The sequence below is a fragment of the Giraffa tippelskirchi genome, chromosome 6 (assembly GCF_054371585.1).
Source record: "Giraffa tippelskirchi isolate mGirTip1 chromosome 6, T2T-mGirTip1v1.2.pri, whole genome shotgun sequence".
In the NCBI taxonomy this organism is placed as follows: domain Eukaryota; kingdom Metazoa; phylum Chordata; class Mammalia; order Artiodactyla; family Giraffidae; genus Giraffa; species Giraffa tippelskirchi.
This window is the reverse complement of record NC_137280.1, coordinates 88566269-88584603: the sequence shown is the minus strand read 5'-3', so window position 1 is coordinate 88584603 and position 18335 is coordinate 88566269. Positions and strand designations below refer to the sequence as shown.

Below are 18335 nucleotides of genomic sequence, written 5' to 3'. Positions count from 1 at the left end.
CCTGCCGGGAATTGTAGTTTCTGTGTTGTGGGCCTGGCAAGTCCAGTGGCTGCGCTCCGGTGCCGCGGCGCCCGAGGGCCGAGGCGGAAGTAGGGCAGCCACCTGGGGGCCGAGGGCGTGGGGTCGGCGGTCTCGGGGCGCCGACAAGGGGCGTGGGACTCAGGAAGGGCGCGTGCGCGGCCATAGGCCCCGGGGAAGGAGGCAGGGCAAGGCCAGGCCAGGGGTCCAGTGGTCCGAGTAGCCAGCCTGGAAGATGCACAAGAGGAAGGGACCCCCGGGACCCCCGGGCCGAGGCGCCGCCACCGCCCGCCAGGTGAGTCTGTATCCCATGGCCCCGCCGAGGTATCCCATCCCACCCTTGTCACACGTTCAAGGGAGGGCCCCACCCCCCAGGAGAACCGGCTCTCCACTCCCAGGTGAGCCCACGTCCCCGCCCCCTAGGTTAGGTTCGACCCCCCACAGTAAGGCCTGTTGGCCCGGGCTCCCCAGCTCCTGGCGCCCCGCCCAGGGCTCAGGGCCACCTGTTGGAGTAGCAGCTCCAGTCGGGGAGGGGAAGGCCTCGAACCTGGGGTAAGAAAGACAGTTATGGCTTTCCTGGACTGAGCACTCGTGGAACCCTCGCATCAGCTTGGCCAGGTCATACTTTTTTATCCCCATTGTACAGATGAGGACTCTGAGGCCCAAAGAGGCGAAGACACCTGTCCAAGGTCATAGGGATCAACTGCTTGGCCAGAGCTAAGGGCAAATCCAGACTTACTGCCATGAGCCCACAGAATTGTGGTTGGGCCCCTTCTCCCTCCCTCATTACCTTTTTCCTAGGCACTGGGAGAGTTTGGTTTTTCCCAGCTTTGATGGAAGGAGCTCAGGCCAAAACTTAGTGCCCCAGTATTAGTCTAGCTGACCTGACATTCCCTCCGGGCTTCTGCATATTGGATACTTGGCTTCACACCTCTAAGTCTCAGTTTTCTCATCTGTATAATGGAGGCCTTAAGAGTGTATGTCACAAGATAGTTGTGAAAATTCATTGAGATAGTTTACAGAAAGTGCTAGAACATAGCACTCAATAAATGGTGTCATCATCGTTACTATTAGATGGAGCCACGTATGATTGTTGATACTTGGCCATTTTTGACCCAAAGAAAGGGGGGTAATTTGTGTACTTAAGCCTAATATTATCACATCATGGTTGATCATTAACAAGGATAGGATAGGAAGACAGGTGTGTCACACAGCCAAGACCTCACTTCCAACTTCAGCGCTGTCTGTGCTTCCTTTTACTCTTGACACCTCCAACTTTCCTGCACAGCTCCCTCTGCTGAAGATGCTGGAATGGAAAAACCCAGTTGTGCAGAGTGACTTTGCTTTGGGGCAAGGTGTAGGGCCTTATTTCAACACTGAACTTGGCTAACAACACATCATGGGTGTGGGCTCATAGCAGGCAGTTGGGTCTCTTTCTACCTGCCCTTTGCCCCATGTTGATCTGTGCCAGAGGAGTGTTGGCCCATCTTGGGACACCTGTTGTATCCGGGGCCTGTTCCAGCTGACTGGCTTTCCCCAGGAGCCCTGGGTTCCTCCCCAGGGGACTCCAGGTCCATCATAGCTACCTCTAGCTAGCTGGGGTGCATCCCATGGTATGATTTAACCTCCATTGTTCCCACAGCTGGGCCTGCTAGTTGACCTCTCCCCAGATGGCCTGATGATCCCTGAAGATGGAGTTAACGATGAGGAACTGGAGGCTGAGTTCTTGGCCTTGGTGGGAGGCCAGCCCCAAGCCTTGGAGAAGCTTAAAGGCAAAGGTGAGCCTCTCAGTACACCCTTGAACATTTTCTGAGCTCCTGCTTGGAGCTGGGCACTGAGGCGATGAGAGTATGGAGACAGAGAAGGTCCCTGTCTGCCTGGCAACCTCGGTCTGGGGAAGAGTTAAGCGATTGGCTCTGGCCCCAAAATGAGGATTCAAGTCCCACTTCTGCAACTAACTGGCTGTGTGACTTGCTGAGTTTCAGCAACTATATGGGGCTCAGTTTCCCTGTCTGTAAAATGGGAATAATGACCGATAATGGATGTGGCGCGTCCTCCAACCCATGGTTCTGTGATCAGGGCTGGGATCAGGGGAGACCTGTGAGCTGGACTGGAATTCCAGAAGGAGGCACCTGCAATGGGGAGGGCCAGGTGAAGAGTGGGGGAGGGGGTGAGTCACAGTTTGTGCACAGGCTCTGGAAGAGGTGGCAGGAGGCAGGGGACTCTGCGGTGGTCAAGTGGGGCTGGAACTCGGGCACACGGAACCTTTACACTTCATAGCTAATGCAATTGATCCTTGTTAGCTATGGATTCTGAATTTGTGAATTCATCTATTGGTTTAAATTTATTTGTACCCTCCAAATCAGTTGCTTGTCGCACTTTTGCAGTCATTCACAGACATGCATGGAGCTGCCAAAAGTTTGAGTCACCCAGTGTGCCTGTTGCCTGCCGAGGCAACACTCTGCCTTCTTGTCTCAGCGCATAAATAGTGTCCTTTTCTTGGTCTGTTGAATGTCACGCTTTTCTCATGTTTGTGCTTTTTGATGATTTTGCAGATCCACATGGTCCCCAAGCATAGTGCCAGAGTACTGTCTCCTGTTCCTTAGCGTGAGAAGACTAGGATGTACCTTGTAGATAAACTTCGTTCAGGCATCAGTTACAGTGCTGTTGGCCTCAAATTCTGTGTTAAGGAATCAACAATGTATATTAAAGAAGGTGTCTTTGAGTAGAAACACACATAAAACAAGGATATATATTGCCTGTTTGACAACAGTGTTGTGCCCAGAGGCTCATGGGAACCTAATGCTGTATTTCCTTCAGGGCCAGTTGGTTTATTATTCACTAATTCCAACTTTATAGAACATGGGTGCCGTGAATAACAAGAGTTACATGAACAACAAATTGCTGACAGTGTGCTGTTCTAAGAGCTGCATTTACCTTTAGTCCCTGCAGTCTATGGTGAGGGAGAGACTGTTACCGTCCCCATCTAACAGATGGGAAGTGAAACGACTTGCCCAAGGTCCCACAGTGAGAAAGTTGCAGATCTGGGGTTCCAACTCAGGCTTGTCAAGGAAGAGATGAGGCCAGGGAGATCAACAGGGAATAGGATCATGCTTGCTGGCCCAAGGACAGTGGGGTGCCATGGAAGAGCCAGGAGAGGGAGACATACTGCCCACTGCCCGCTACCCTAATTGTCATGGCCATGGGTGCGTGGGACAGGAGGTCGGGGATTCTTGAAGGATCCTGGTTCAACTGGGGCCTCCCCTTGCCTCCAGGTCCCCTGCCCATGGAAGCCATTGAGAAGATGGCCAGCTTATGCATGAGAGACCCGGATGAGTATGAAGAGGAGGGAACAGACGAGGAGGATGTGGAGGCTGATGATGACCTGCTGGTGAGCGTCCGGGGCGGAGCAGGAGACCTCCCTCCCGTTGTCCATCCAGCAGGCCCTCACGACTGGCCCCTGGCCATGTGTCCCTGCAGGCGGAACTGAATGAGGTCCTTGGGGAGGAACAGAAGGCTTCAGAGTCCCACCCTCCTGTGGCCCAGGTATACCCTTGACAACACTGGTCTGTGCAGCCCAGGGTTCAAGGCCTCCCTCCTCCCCTCTCAACCATGGAACCTCGCACAGGTGGTGGGGTGCCTCTGATCCCCAGTTCTCCACCCTGGGAGATGGGCGATGATTTCTGCCCCTTCGGGGTTAGAGGGGGCAACATACCTGGTATACAGTAGGTACTCAACCTAGGAAGCTCTGAGGGTGGACCTGAGAGAGGGGTCACCACCCAAACTGTGCACCTGGCCCCTCCCGCAGCCAAAGGCCACAACCCCCAGCCCAGGGCTGGAGGCCACCTTGCAGGAGAGGCTGGCCCTCTACCAGACCGCAATCGAAAGCGCTAGGCAAGCCGGAGACAGTGCCAAGGTGCGGCGCTACGACCGGGGGCTTAAGGTGAGTGGGCAGACATGAGGGTGACCAGGTCCTCACCACTGCCCCCTGCACCCAGCTCCAGGCTCCTCCCAAACCCATGTTCACACCTTCTCCCAGACACTTGAAAACCTGCTGGCCTCAGTCCGGAAAGGCAAAGCCATCGACGAAGGGGACATCCCGCCGCCTGTGGCTGTGGGGAAGGGTCCAGTGGCCACGCCCAGCCACACGCCTGCACCCACTCCGCCGGCCCCTCTGAACCCACTGGCCCCAGATTCCCGGGTCGTCGTGGAGAGTCCTCCTTCCGCTCCTCCATCCTCATCCCTGGTCTCAGCTAAGCCCCAGCCACCCCCAGGTAGGCCGCCGGCAGGGCTGGCTAATGTGGGCTGATGAGGGGGTATTCATTTATTGACTGGCCCTTTGGTGGGGGGGTACAGCACCTGCACTGATTTTTAGATATTTTTAACACCTTTCCCTCCCCAGATCCTACTTTCCAAAGGGAACACAGGCTCACAGGAGAGATTTTCTGTCTGTGGTAGCTGTAAAACATATTTAACAAAACATTTGCCATTTAACTATTTTTCAACATGCAATTGAGTGATATTTATCACTTTCACAATATTGTGCAACCACCACTTCTATCAATTTCCAAAACTTTTTCATCTCCCCTATTCAGCACTAACTCCCCATTCTCTCTTGCCCAGTCCCTAGGAACCTCTGTTCTACTTTCTGTCTCTGGATTTGCCTCTTGTAGATATTTCACGTAAGTAGAATCATCCACTATTTGTCCTCCTGTGTCTGGCTTCTTTCACTTAGCAAAATGTTGCAGTATGTGTCAGAACTCCATTCCTTTTCAGAACTGAACAACATTATGGTTTTTTGGTTTGGCTTTGGTTTGGGTGTGCCATGTGGCTTGCAGAATCTTAGTTTCCCAACCAGAGACTGAACCCAGGTCCCAGCAGTGAAAATGCAAAGTCCTAGCCACTGGCCCACCAGGGAATTCCCCATAGAGTTTTTTCTTTTTTTACGATTTGTTTATTTTTATTTTATTTATTTATGGCTGCATTGGGTCTTCATTGCTGCTCACAGGCTTTCTCTAGTTGCGACGAGGGCTATTCTTCACTGTGGTGCACAGACTTCTTATTGTGGTGGCTTCTTTTGTTGCAGAGCATGGGCTCTGAGTGCACAGGCTCAGTAGTTGCACCTCGAGGACTCTAGAACACAGGCTCCATAGTTGTGGCTCCATGGCATGTGGGATCTTCCAAGACCAGGGATCGACCCCATGTCTCCTGCACTGGCAGGCAGATTCTTAACCACTGGACGACCAGGGAAGGCCTCCACCCATAGAGTGTTAAGTGAATAGTTCCCAAGCCCTCAGCTTGTCCATCGTTCCTGAAACTCACTTGCTGGAGAACACATGTCCCAAGAAGTTTTCTTTCCCCTAACCTCCCCTTCCCCCACCTTAAGAAAAGAAAATGGGGCAAACCAAAGGAGATATTCCAAATGCTGGCCTGAGGTTCAGAAAGTGAACCCCTAGTCTCTGAGTGCTTCAGCCAAACTGGTTTCTAAGCTTTTGTTTTTAGTAAAGCTTAAGGACGACTATTGGAAATTGTGACCTGAGATTCTCAGCTGAAATCACCAACAATTTTTCAAAATGGGATTTTTTTGTATATAGCTGCTCAGGGACCCTGAGAATCATGTGACATCTGTAAGACTCTGTCTCTTCCCATCTATTTGATGATGTGAAACAGGTTTCTTTGCACATTAAAAACAAAAAAGGAAAGTAGGAAAAGAATGAACAAGGAAACAGGAGCTAAGTGCTAGTGGGTGGACCCAGCCCCCACCTTGTCAACAAGAGCTGCCTTGCCAATACAATTTTACTCTTGGTATATCAAAATTATTTATCAAAAAAGCTCAATATAGTTAAGCTTTGCTCAATTTTGTGCAAAAAATAATTCCAACAGTAATTCTGCCCCAAAATAAAAAATTTTTTAGCACTGAGAGGGACTTGCAATGGCAGGAGGTAAAGCCAATCAAATGTCAGGGTGTTACAGGACTTCCCTGGCGGCCCAGTGGTTAAGACTTTGCCTTCCAATGCAGGGGGTGCCGGTTCAATCTCAGCTCAGGGATCTAAGATCCCACATGCCTCGGGACCAAAAAACTAAAACATCAAACAGAAGCAATATTGTAACAAATTCAATAAAGACTTTAAAAATGGTCCACATTAAGAAATGTCAAGATATTGGGCAGGGGGAGATAAATTAGGAGTTTGGGATTAACAGATGTACATTACTATATATTAAATAGTTCCAAAAAAAAAGGATCTACTGTATAGCCCAGAACTTATGCTATACAGTAGATATATACATTATAGGTTATTACTTTGTAATAACCTATAATGGAAAAGAATCTGAGAAAGAACATTTATTTATATATATAAATAAATGGATCAGGTTTCTATACACCGGAAATTAATACAACATTGCAAATTAATTATACCTCAATAAAAAAAATGTCAAGTTGTTTTGCTTCAAGTTGGACACCTTCTCAGGCAAGTCCACCAAAACAAAGCAGTGAGTCCAGTTGTCAGTCTGAAAAAGTACAACAGATACTTTGTACTGTTTTTCAGGTGTTTTTAGGATGTGTATCTGGGTGGTGGGTAGTGTATCTGCTGTATTTTATTTTTTATACCAACAATTGTACTTACTGATTTCAATTTAAGAATACTTCTCCTAAGAACATATTAGGCATATTATTTGAAGCTGTATCTAATATAGTGTTTAAAAAGCCATTTAATCCTGTTTCCCAACTTTGCTGATACACTGCAGAAAGGTGCATTTAAATGTACCTTTGATAAGATGTTAAAAAAAGACTCTCGAGTACCCAAATGCATCATGTTAGGATACAATTCCACCAGAAATGTGTATGTAAATAAGGGAAGATCTGAAGTTCCCAATTGCTAAATGTGAACCCTGACATATATTTAAAAAGTAGGACTTCATGGTCCTGTGGTTGGAAATCCGTTTGCCGATGCAGGGGACACGTGTTCAATCCCTGGTCGATCCCAGAAGATTCCACGTGTCCAGTTTCTATTGACAGATAAAGCACACCTTGTTTTCTTCAGCTTTGCTTTATTGCAATTCACAGATTATTGTGATTTGTTTACAAATCAGTTTGTGATAATTGTACTTTGAGCAAGTCTATTGGCGCCATTTTTCCAACAACGTTTGCTCACTTTGTATCTCTCTGTCACATTTTGGCCATTCTCAAAGTATTTCAAGGTTTTTCATTATTATTATATTTGTTATGGGGATCTGTGATCAGTGATTTTCGTGTAGATCAGTGTAGATTACTGCTACAGTTTGCTGAAGGCTCAGGTGGTAGTTAGCATTTTTTAACAATAATTTTTTTTTATTTAGTGAGTTATTTATCTTTGGCTTCACTGGGCCTTCGTTGCTGCACATGGGCTTTCTCTAGTTGCAGTGAGCAGGTTTCTCGTTGCAGTGGCGACTCTTGTTGCAGAGCACGGGCTGTAGGGTGTTCAGGCTCAGTAGTTGCAGTGCATGGGCTTAGTTACCCTGTGGAACAATAAAATTTATATTAAAGTATGTACATTATTTTTTTAGTCATAATGCTATTGCATACTTCATAGACTACAGTATAGTATAGTAGCTTTTATATGTACTGGGACACCAAAAAAACTGAGTGACTCACTTTATTACAATATTTGCTTTATTGACGTGATCTGGAACCAAACCTACACTATCTAGGAGGTATGCCTGTAAATGGATAAACAAATGTGGTCCATCCATATAATGGAATATTATTCACCCTGAAAAGGGAAGGAAATTCTGACAGACGCTACAGCGCAGATGAACCTTGAAGACATTATGCTGCATGAAATAAGCCAGTCACAAAGGGACAAATACTGTATGATTTCACTTATAGGGGGTCCCTAGGGGAGTCAAATTCTCAAGAGACAAAAAGTAGACCAGTGGGTGCCAGGGGCTGGGGGAGGGGGAGAGAGGAGTTAGTGTTTAATGGGGACAGAGTTTCAGTTGGGAAAGATGAAAAGAGTGCTGGAGTTGGATGGTGGTGATGGTTGTACAACAATGTGAATGTCCTTAATGCCACTGAACTGTATACTTACAAAGGGTTGCTGCTGCTGCTGCTGCTAAATCGCTTCAGTCGGGTCCGACTCTGTGCGACCCCATAGACGGCAGCCCACCAGGCTCCCCCGTCCCTGGGATTCTCCAGGCAAGAACACTGGAGTGGGTTGCCATTGCCTTCTCCATACAAAGGGTTAAGATGGTAAATTTTATATTGTGTGTATTTTACCACAATCTGAAAAAATAAAAAGGGAAATATTGGTGAGTTTCAGATCACCATGGTAGTTAGGATACATTTGATTTAAGAGAGTAGTGTGATGATTTTCTTTATCAAATGTCAGTGTTTGAAGACACTAGGAACAACAGCCATTGCCACTTTCTCAACTCAAAATGAAAAGTTTTAGATGTCAACTTAAAAACGTGTAAGAGTACAGAAAGTTTTTCAGAATTCTGTTGGGGGCAAAATAGCATTGGCTCTAGAGACTGACAGTCATAGGGTTGAGTCCTCACTATGCCTTCTTCAGGCTGTGTGATTTGGGGAAACAGCATCCCCTCTCTGAGCCTCAATTCTCAAATCTCTTAAGGTGGGCCTTTGTTGTGAGAATTAAGTAGAAATAGTTTGTGTGCCATTCCCTCTCCCAGGTCCTTGCAGCCCTGGCCCCCTGGCCCAGTTGCAGAGCCGCCAGCGTGAGTACAAGCTGGCTGCCCTCCATGCCAAGCAGCAGGGAGACACCACCACTGCCGCCAAACACTTCCGTGTGGCCAAGGTGCGTCCAGAGGGGTCAGGGTTGGAGGTAGAGGACAGGATGCTTCTGACATTATGTGATAGCAAAGAACAGGGGCTCTGGAGTCAGACAGACCCAGATTTGAATCCTGGTCACTCCATGACTATAGTTTGCTGCACCTCCTGAAGCCTCAGTTTATCCTCTCTGTGAAATGGGCATAAATGTCTGGGCATAAATTGAGCAAGATACTGCAGAGGGACTTCCCTGGTGGTCCAGAGATTGACCACCAGGTCAATCTGCACTTCCACTGCAAGGGGAGCAGGTTCGATCCCTGGTCACAGAACAGCCAAAAAATAAAAATTTTAAAAAGATGCTGCAAAGGAAGGGACAGAGTGGGGAGTTGTCTGCCATGTGGCAGGTCGTGGAGGCTCCCCATGGGGTCCTAGTCCCCAGCTGCAGCCTCCTCCCGTGATCTTCCTTCTCCCAGAGCTTTGATGCTGTCTTGGAGGCCCTGAGCCGGGGGGAGCCTGTGGACCTGTCGCGCCTGCCCCCTCCACCTGGTGAGGACCCCACCCTGTCCATCCTCCAGGACTGCTGGAGGTTTCCAGGATGTTCTTGCTGATGCTGCCGCCCCTTTGGTCAGGGGGACTCCAGGGACCCCAGCCTCAGGCCAGACTAGCCTGGTCGGGGGAAGGGCAGCCACAAGTAAGCCCCCCACTGGACTGGACCTCTCTACCCCTAGACCAGCTGCCCCAGGGCCCACCATCACCACCTGTGCAGCCTCCAACTCCTGCTGTGGTGCCCTCCATGCCAGGTAGGCTCCTGGGGCCCCGTGGGGTGGGCTGGCCAGAGCAAGACAGTCTCCCCTCACCAAGACCCTTAACTCTACCCTCTGGTCTGGCCCAGAGGCTCCTCCACCCCCGAAGACTCTCCTGGAGGCACTAGAGCAGCGGATGGAGCGGTACCACATGGCTGCGGCTCAAGCCAAGACCAAGGGGGACCAGCGGAAGGCTCGCATGCATGAGCGCATCGTCAAGGTGCGTGGAGACCCAGGTAGGTGGGCCGGCCACCCCTAGAGACCTTGCCCAGGAAGCCCTGACACCTGTGTTCCCTGCAGCAATACCAAGACGCCATTCGAGCCCACAAGGCTGGCCGAGCGGTGGATGTGGCGGAGCTGCCTGTGCCTCCAGGTAGGCCCTGCCCCCAGCCCCACCCCACCAACCTCTGAGCCTTTGCTAGGTGCTGTTCCCTCCAGCTCTCCAGTCCCAGGGAGCTGATGGCTGCACCTTCAGAAATTCTGCAAGCTTGCTAGACAATGGGTACCTTAAAATCATTTACCATGGGAATGTTTACACCACAGAAATTGGCAAATACCAAAAATTAGGAGGTTTTATCTGAAGAGTCTGTTCACCAGCCCACCACTGTCTAGTCATTTATTTATTTTAAAACATTATATATTTATTTTTGACTGTGCTGGGTCTTTATTGCTGCATAGGCTTTTCTCTAGTTGCAGCGAGCAGGGGCTACTCTCTAGTGTGGTACACAGGCCTCACTGTGGTCGTTTCTCTTTTTACAGAGCACAGGTTCTAAGGCATGTGGGCTTCAGTAGTTGCAGCTTGAGCTCTTAAACACAGGCTCAGACATTGTGGCATTGGGGCTTAGTTTCTTCGCAGCTTGTGGGATCTTCCTGGATCAGGGATCAAACCTGTGTCTCTTGCTTTGGGAGATGGATTCTTTACCACTGAGTCACCAGGGAAGCCCCTGGTCATTTCTTCTTTGACTCACTCCTTCCTAGTTATCAGGTCTCGGTTTTACAGATAGCTCCCCAGCTTCCCATCAACTCCACCGGTGGGTTGGACGTGTCTCTGGGATCTCAGAGCTGCCTGTGTGTCCACCATGAGAGCAATTACAGCTCTGCACGTTGGTCCCCTGGGAGTCCCTCCAGGCCCAGGGCCACCTCTTACGCCCAGCCACCACCTCACATGGTGCTTGCTTGTTGGAGTCTGGTCAAGACCCAGCCAGGGTCAGGCAAGAGGAGCCAAGAGCAAAGAGGGAAGTTAAAATGGTCTGACATCTCCACCAAACCAGCAGCAGCTCCTTCCTTGCATTCAAAGTAGATTCAGGGACTTCCCTGGCAGTCCAGTGGTTAAGGCTCCACGCTTCCACTGCAGGGGGCGTGGGTTCGATCCCTGCTTGAGGAAGTAAGATCCCACATGCCTTGCGGTGCAGCCCACCCCGCCTCTCCACACAAAAAAAGAAAGAACCAAGAAAACCCAAAGTATTGTGTTGGCCAAAAGGTTTGTTCAGGGTTTAAAAACCAGAACAAACTTTTTGGCCAACCCACATAGATTCAAAGGCCTGAGGCTCCCGAGCAGGGGAAGAACCTGTGTCTCAACCATTATAGTGTGGGCCTCACCCTCCTGACCGGGTCCCAACTGGCCACCTAGGCTTTCCCCCGATCCAGGGCCTGGAGGCCACCGAGCCCACCCAGCAGAGCCTGGTGGGGGTCCTGGAGACCGCCATGAAGCTGGCCAACCAGGACGAAGGCCCTGAGGACGAAGAGGACGAGGAGCCTAAGAAGGTGTGAGGGGCCAGGGCCGTGGGGTGAGGCAGGGGAGTGGCACAGCAGCCAAGCAAAGACCCAGTAGTCCTGGCCTTGAGCCAGGAAGAACCGGCTGCACATCCGGGCCTGCTACTTCCTGGCCATGAGGCCACGGGCAAGTCATCTTGCCCTCTGAACTTCGGGCTCCTCTGTACAGTGAGCACAGTCCTAGTCCCTACCTCCTGGGGCTGTTGCCAAGGTTTAGTGTGAACAAGATCATATGTTGTGTTCAGTGCTGAGGAAATAGAAACTGAGATGGTCAGTGTTGTTGCTGCCAGGCCTCGTCCCTGTGGGCAGCAGACTCATCACAGGCGCTGGGAAAGCTCTGACTTGCTCTCCATCCCTCTGCAGCTCAGCAGCCCTGCAGCCCCCACAGCCCAGCCCAAAGCCCCACCTTCAAAGGCACCCCCGTCAGGATCCACCCCCATAGCCAAAGCAGCCCCCAAGGGCACATCCACCAGAGGTAGGTACCCCCCTCCCCACCTGGGCAGCCGATTGCCTGGCTGTGGGTGGGGCAGCACCTGCAGATGCCCCTGTACCCACAGCCCAGCAGCAGCTGGCCTTCCTGGAGGGCCGCAAGAAGCAGCTCCTGCAGGCTGCGCTGCGAGCCAAGCAGAAGAACGACGTGGAGGGCGCCAAGATGCACCTGCGCCAGGCCAAAGGGCTGGAGCCCATGCTGGAGGCCTCACGCAACGGGCTGCCTGTGGACATCACCAAGGTGAACCCTCTAGGCCTTCTGGACCTTCCCAGGCCCTCACCCTTCGGACTTCTGCCACTTAGCAGTCACATGACTTGGAATGTATTCATCAGGGTCCAGGTTAAACTGCTGTAACAAACCCCCCTCCCCCACCCAAGACAGTGGCTGAAATAAGACAGGCATTTATGTTTCCTGTGTGTAACACTCAGGGCATTCTGGTCTCTAAAAGAGACCTCTAAAAAAGCCCTCCAGGGCCCAAGTTCTTTCCATCTTGTTACTCTGTGACACCCTAGGAGGTCATTCTTGTCCACGTGGGCAAAGTGGATTGACCTTTGACCAAATAAGTGGATATCTTATCTGCATCCTGGCTGTGGACAGTGATGTGAAGTTGCCATCACTTCTGCTTGCCCCCCTTTGGCCAGAACTGAGTCATGTGGCCACACTTAGCTGCAGGGGAGGCTGGGACATGTAGTCTCTTGCTGGGTTGCTGTGTGCCCAGCCAGAACTCCATTACTAGGGAAGAGGGGTTGGAGATCAGGGTAACAAATTGTGCCATGTGGGACAGACCATCCACTTCTCTTGGAGGATTACTTTTCTCCTTGGGAAAGAAGAAAGAACAGGGCCTGCGGAAGAAGCTGTAGTCAGGGAAGGTCTCTTGAAGGAGGCATGATGTTTCTGCAGAGCCTTGGGTGGGTCTGCTTATGGTTGTCTAGCAGGCCCCTCCCTCACAAGCCTCATGCTCCCCAGGTGCCTCCCGCCCCGGTCAACAAGGATGATTTTGCCCTGGTCCAGCGTCCCGGCCCAGGTCTGTCTCAGGAGTCTGCCCGACGCTACGGTGAACTCACCAAGCTCATAAGGCAGCAGCACGAGGTGAAGGGGGCTTCCCTGCCCAGATCATCTCCAGTCACACGGCCCCCCCTCCAACCCTCCCCTCACTGTCTTCTGCTCCCCCAGATGTGCCTGAACCACTCTAACCAGTTCACTCAGCTAGGCAACATCGCTGAAACCAGCAAGTAAGAAGCCCAACCCCCATGCCCCACCGACTTCTGCACCCCGCAGCCTGCCTTGGGACCAGGGACCTGAGCAGGGCCCTCTCGCCGGCAGATTTGAGAAGCTGGCGGAGGACTGTAAGCGGAGCATGGAGATTCTGAAGCAGGCCTTTGCCCGGGGTCTCCCCACACCCACTGCTCGCTTTGAGCAGAGAACCTTCAGCGTCATCAAGTAAGGCCCCCTATACCCTGCCACTGGCCCTTTGGAGAGAGGGGTCCACACTCCCCAGAAGCCAGCAGAGGACTTGCTTCTGGAGGAGGGTTTGGGTGGTCTGATGGGAGCAAAGCATGTGCAAGGGTCTTGAGGCAGATGTGCTGTGTAAGTAAAGGATGGCAATGGAGTGTTGACAGTGACACGTTTGGAAATGGGGACAGTCTAGTGAATGCAGAGCTGGGCCTCATCCCAAAGGCCTGGGCAAGCTCATGGGGTAATGAGGTGGGTCCTGCTCCTGTTACATCATCTCACATTCCAGGGAGTTGGGATTATTTTTCCCACTTGTACACAAGGTTAGGGGTGGCCACTGGGGTAACCTAACGTTACCACTTAGGATAACCTGCACCCCTTACCCTGGCTCCCCCACATCTGCACAGCCTGGCTCCCTGTCATCCCCTCATCTCCTCCCACTGACCGCACTTCTCTCACCCCCTGCCACATAGACTTGTTTTTGGTCAATCAGACACACTAGCTGTGTACCCATTCAGGACCTTTGCACCGGCTGTCTCCTCTGCTTAGACCCTCTTATGCAGATTACCATGTAGCAGCCTCTTTCTCTTTTAAAAGTTTTTTTGGCTGCACTGCATGGCCTGCAGGATCCTAATTCCATGACCAGGGATCAAACCCATGCCCCCTGCAGTGGAAACTCGAAGTCTTAACCACTGGACTGTTAGGGGAGTCCCTGTAGCAGCCTCTTCTTGACATTCAGAGTCACCTATGATGTTACTTCTGAGAAGCCCTCCTTAATGGCTCTGTCTAGAGCAGCACCTCCCAAGCACACTCCACTCTCTCCAGTGTTTTAATCCTCTGCAGAGTTGTTTTTGTTTTGTTTGTTTATATATTCAGGGGTCATCTGTTCACTCAGCTAGCCAGGGCTCCATGAACACAGGCGTGGTCTGCCTCATTTACCTCTGTATTTTCAGCAGTGAGGACACTGGCTGGCATATAGTAGACGCTCAAAAAACCTTGTCAGAGAAAGAGAATGTCCCACAGCAGCTAGGGCACTTGGTGAATTCTAGAAGATTCCAGAAAATTCTAGAAGGTTCCACAAATCTTATGCAAGGAAAGAGGCCCCACAGAGGTTGAGGCCACTGACTGGTGCAGAGCTGGTCCCAAATAAATATGTGCAGATTTATGAAAGGACTAAACAGGTAGCCAGTGGCAGACCTCGATAGAGAATTGTAGTCTGTCTGGTTCTAAAACTCAAGCCTAGGACCTGAGACACCCTCAAGAGACTGGGGGAAGGGCAGAGAAGGTGGGCAGGGCGGTGGCACTGAGGTGCCTATCTCCCGCCCTCCCTCCCGGAAGGATCTTCCCTGACCTCAGCAGCAACGACATGCTCCTATTCATCGTGAAGGGCATCAACTTGCCCACACCACCAGGTGAGGGTGCACTAGGCAAGGGGCAGGGCTGTGGGGTCCACCTGTCTGCCCAACTCTGACCCTTGTCTTCCCGCAGGGCTGTCTCCTGGTGACCTGGATGTCTTTGTTCGGTTCGACTTCCCCTATCCCAACGTGGTACGTGGGGAGCTGAGGGGGGATGGGCTCCAGCCCCCTCAGCCCTAGAGGGTGTGGGTCTGGCAGGGGTTCAAAGGCAGACCCCAGCCCCTGAACTTTTTCACCTCCTGTCTGGTCACAGGAAGAAGCTCAGAAAGACAAGACCAGCGTGATCAAAAACACAGACTCCCCTGGTGAGCCCTGGCAGGAAGCAGTCTCCCGCCTCCCCTCCCCACAGAAAGCCCAGGAGACGATAACCTGACCCGCCCCTCCTCTCTCCCTCTTTCCCCTGGCAGAGTTCAAGGAGCAGTTCAAGCTCTGCATCAACCGCAGCCACCGTGGCTTCCGAAGGGCCATCCAGACCAAAGGCATCAAGTTTGAAGTGGTCCACAAGGGGTGAGCTGGGGCCACAGGTGCTGTCTGGGCTTCAGAGGAGGGGGAGCTGCCCAGGGCCAACCATCCTGTCCCCTCTCACATACACAGGGGGCTCTTTAAGACCGACCGGGTCCTGGGCACAGCCCAGCTGAAACTGGACTCCCTGGAGACGGCATGTGAGGTCCGAGAGGTCCTTGAGGTGAGAGGTGGACATTGGTCTGAACACTTCAGTATAGCCGTGCCACTCATGAATATCAACCAGATGCTCCCTGCCCTGAGCCTCCCAAAGGTCCTCTCTGCTGGCACAGCCCCTCCCCAGAAATACCAGGCTTCCCCACTACCCAGCCCTAAGTAACCTCTGCAGCCTGCTCCATTAAGAGCAACTGGTATCTCAGCCTTACCCAGGGGCTCATATTTTGGAAATTTCTCTGGTTGTCCTGGAGCCCAGCCCTGAGCCTCCAGCCACTGCCTGCTTCTTCTTTTTTTTTTTTTTTTGTAATTTTATTTATTTATTTATTTTGGCTGTGCTGGGTCTTCATTGCTGCACAGGCTTTCCTCTAGTTGTGGCAAATGGGGGCCACTCTCTAGTTGTGGTATGCAGGTTTCCCATTGCGGTGGCTTCTTTTGTTGTGAGCACGGGCTCCAGGGCACACAGGCTTCAGTGGTTTCGGCACGTGGACTCAGTAGTTGCAGCTCCCGGGCTCTAGAGCACAGGCTCTATAGTTGTGGCACATGGGCTCAGTTGCTCGGCAGCATGTGGGATCTTGCCGCACCAGGGATCGAACGCATGTTTCCTGCATTGGCAGGCGGATATTTTACCACTGAGCCATCGGGGAAGCCCCACTGCCTGCTTCTTAACAGCCTCCTCTCACTCCCACCAGGTCCTGGATGGTCGCAGGCCCACAGGGGGGCGGCTGGAGGTGATGGTTCGGATTCGCGAGCCACTGACGGCCCAGCAGTTGGAGACCACGACTGAGAGGTGGCTGGTCATTGACCCCGTGCCAGCATCCATCCCCACAGTGAGACCCCTGCCCGTCAGCAGCCCCGGGGGGAAGGGGGGTTTGGTTCAAGGTGGCTGAGACTCACAAGACTGGTTCTGTCCTCTGAAGCAGGTTGCTGGGCCCAAAGGGAAGGCTCCTCCCATGCCTGCTCCTACGAGGGAGCCAGGGAACAGGTAGGTGATTGGGCCCAGCTGTGCTGGAGAGAATGCTCCTCTTCTTAGCCTCACCGGGACAACTTATCATCAGGCACGAATTAAAGCATGTTTCCCCCCCGCTTCAAAACATTTCCTGGCTCCTCTTCTACTGGAGCATCTAGTTTAAACTCCTCAGCTTGGTCTTAAAGACCTTTGTGATCAGACCACTGTCAATAATCCAGCCTTTTTTCCCACCAGTTCTTTCTGTTGGTTCATGGCTACATTTAGTTTTCACGAGCCTCTTGGCTACTCTGTATTATAATATCCTCAATACCCCTATCACCACACTTGCTCTTTGCTCCTCTGCCCAACTCTGACTCCTTTGATTCCCAGCTTGGCCATCACCTCCTCCAGGAAGCCCTCCCTGACACCTGGCATCACAGTTGCCTGGGTGTACACCCGTTGTCCCTGTCAGATTCTGGATTCAGCAACACAGGGGTGGGCCTGGCTTGTCTCCCACTGTCCCCCGGGGCCCAGTATGTTTGTTGAATTAACAGGGTTGGGGATGGGAGTTCCCTGCGGCCCCTCACCCCTCCCCAACCCCATAGATCAGCACGGCCCCTGCATAGTCTCAGCGTGCTGGCCTTCGACCAAGAGCGTCTGGAGCGGAAGGTGGGTACCACCCTGCGAGGCTCAGTGGGGCAGGACTGGGGGGTCCGCAGGTCCGTCACAGCTCCCTCTGCATCATCTCCCCCGACCCCAGATCCTGGCCCTCAGGCAGGCGCGGCGGCCAGTGCCCCCCGAGGTGGCGCAGCAGTACCAGGACATCATGCAGCGCAGCCAGTGGCAGCGGGCGCAGCTGGAGCAGGGAGGCCCGGGCATGCGGCGGGGTAGGAGTTCAGGGATGGGTGTGGGGGAGGGGTGGGGGCCACGGGCCCCATACTGATGCCCCCACCCCCACCCCTCAGAGTACATGGCCCAGCTGGAGCGCCAGCTACAGTTCTACACGGAGGCCGCCCGGCGTCTGGGCAATGATGGCAGCAGGGTAAGCCGGGCGTGCGTGGGGGCATGGCCAGGGCCACCAGGGGCTGCCCGCTGACTCCTTCTTCACCCCCTAGGAGGCCGCCAAGGAGGCACTGTATAGACGGAACCTGGTCGAGAGTGAGGTGAGCAGCTTGGGCATTGAGAGCAGGTGGGCAAGTGTGGTCGTGTCCCCCGTCCTGACCCGGCCGTTTCTCCTCACAGCTGCAGCGGCTCCGCCGGTGAGGGGCAAAGGGACAGGTGGCCCCCGGAGAACTGGGAGCAGGCCTGTGGCCCCGGTGCTGGGAGGAGCTGATATTGCCACAACCTCAGACCAGACAAGCAGACAATCAGTGGACAGTCAACTCTGGACAGACACATCCCCCACTGGGCCCACTTGGCCCGGCTGGAGCCTCCTCAGCAGGGGGCATCAGCAGGGTCTGCCAGCCTGTGTGTGCTTCTCACCTAGGCCCAGCTGGGTGGGCCCCAGAAAGTCCGTTTGCACAGCCCAGGGGTGCACAGCCCCTTGCCGGCCTCCGAAGCGGGAGGGTGGCTGGGACCAAGCCCCCAGGGCCCTTGCAAGCACTTTACTTCCTGTCCCTCCCCAGCCTTAACCCTGATGCCCACCCACACCCCAAAGAAGCCGCTGAGGCCAGCCAGGGACAGCCAGGCTCCCCAGAGGGTTGCCCTGGCCCAGCCGGGCCCCCAGGGCAGACACATGGAATAAACAGCCAGGGCCACACTCGGCTCACTCTGTCCTGCCCTTGTTTCTTGTTCCTGCCCGCAGTGCCTGGGCTGGGTCTCCCCACTGCCCCCCACCCCAGGGGGCTGATGAAGAGGTGCCTGCGAGAGGAGCAGGCTGGCAGGGAGCGTGCCCATGAAGGACATGGTTTATGTGCACACTCTTTGCAGGGATGTGTGCGAAGGCCTGTGTGTGTGTCCTTGGGGTCTGTAGTGCACCTGAGGGCATCTGCGT

At 52.8% G+C, this 18335-nt stretch overlaps 1 protein-coding gene across 4 annotated transcripts; it reads left to right on the top strand.

The window, feature by feature from the left end:
- Positions 1 to 24: 24 nt before the first annotated feature.
- CC2D1A (coiled-coil and C2 domain containing 1A) lies at positions 25 to 18106 on the top strand. 4 transcript variants are annotated; one of them, XM_081501412.1, is made up of 29 exons: positions 25 to 89; positions 1689 to 1796; positions 3294 to 3409; positions 3499 to 3564; positions 3827 to 3961; positions 4058 to 4292; positions 8689 to 8813; positions 9259 to 9331; positions 9514 to 9585; positions 9678 to 9808; positions 9889 to 9961; positions 11219 to 11352; positions 11725 to 11836; positions 11919 to 12091; positions 12818 to 12940; positions 13025 to 13083; positions 13175 to 13291; positions 14642 to 14715; positions 14792 to 14850; positions 14972 to 15023; positions 15126 to 15225; positions 15313 to 15403; positions 16086 to 16223; positions 16317 to 16378; positions 16948 to 17011; positions 17103 to 17229; positions 17308 to 17384; positions 17458 to 17505; positions 17585 to 18106. In XM_081501412.1, exons 2-29 carry the CDS (start codon positions 1697 to 1699, stop codon positions 17603 to 17605), a joined length of 2757 nt encoding a protein of 918 aa, XP_081357538.1. In that variant the 5' UTR covers positions 25 to 89; positions 1689 to 1696; the 3' UTR covers positions 17606 to 18106. The 4 variants fall into 4 exon arrangements, with proteins under 4 accessions (XP_081357538.1, XP_081357537.1, XP_081357535.1 ...); XM_081501411.1 differs by having other exon boundaries at positions 16314 to 16378; XM_081501409.1 differs by having other exon boundaries at positions 25 to 313; positions 1661 to 1796.
- Positions 18107 to 18335: the final 229 nt, after the last annotated feature.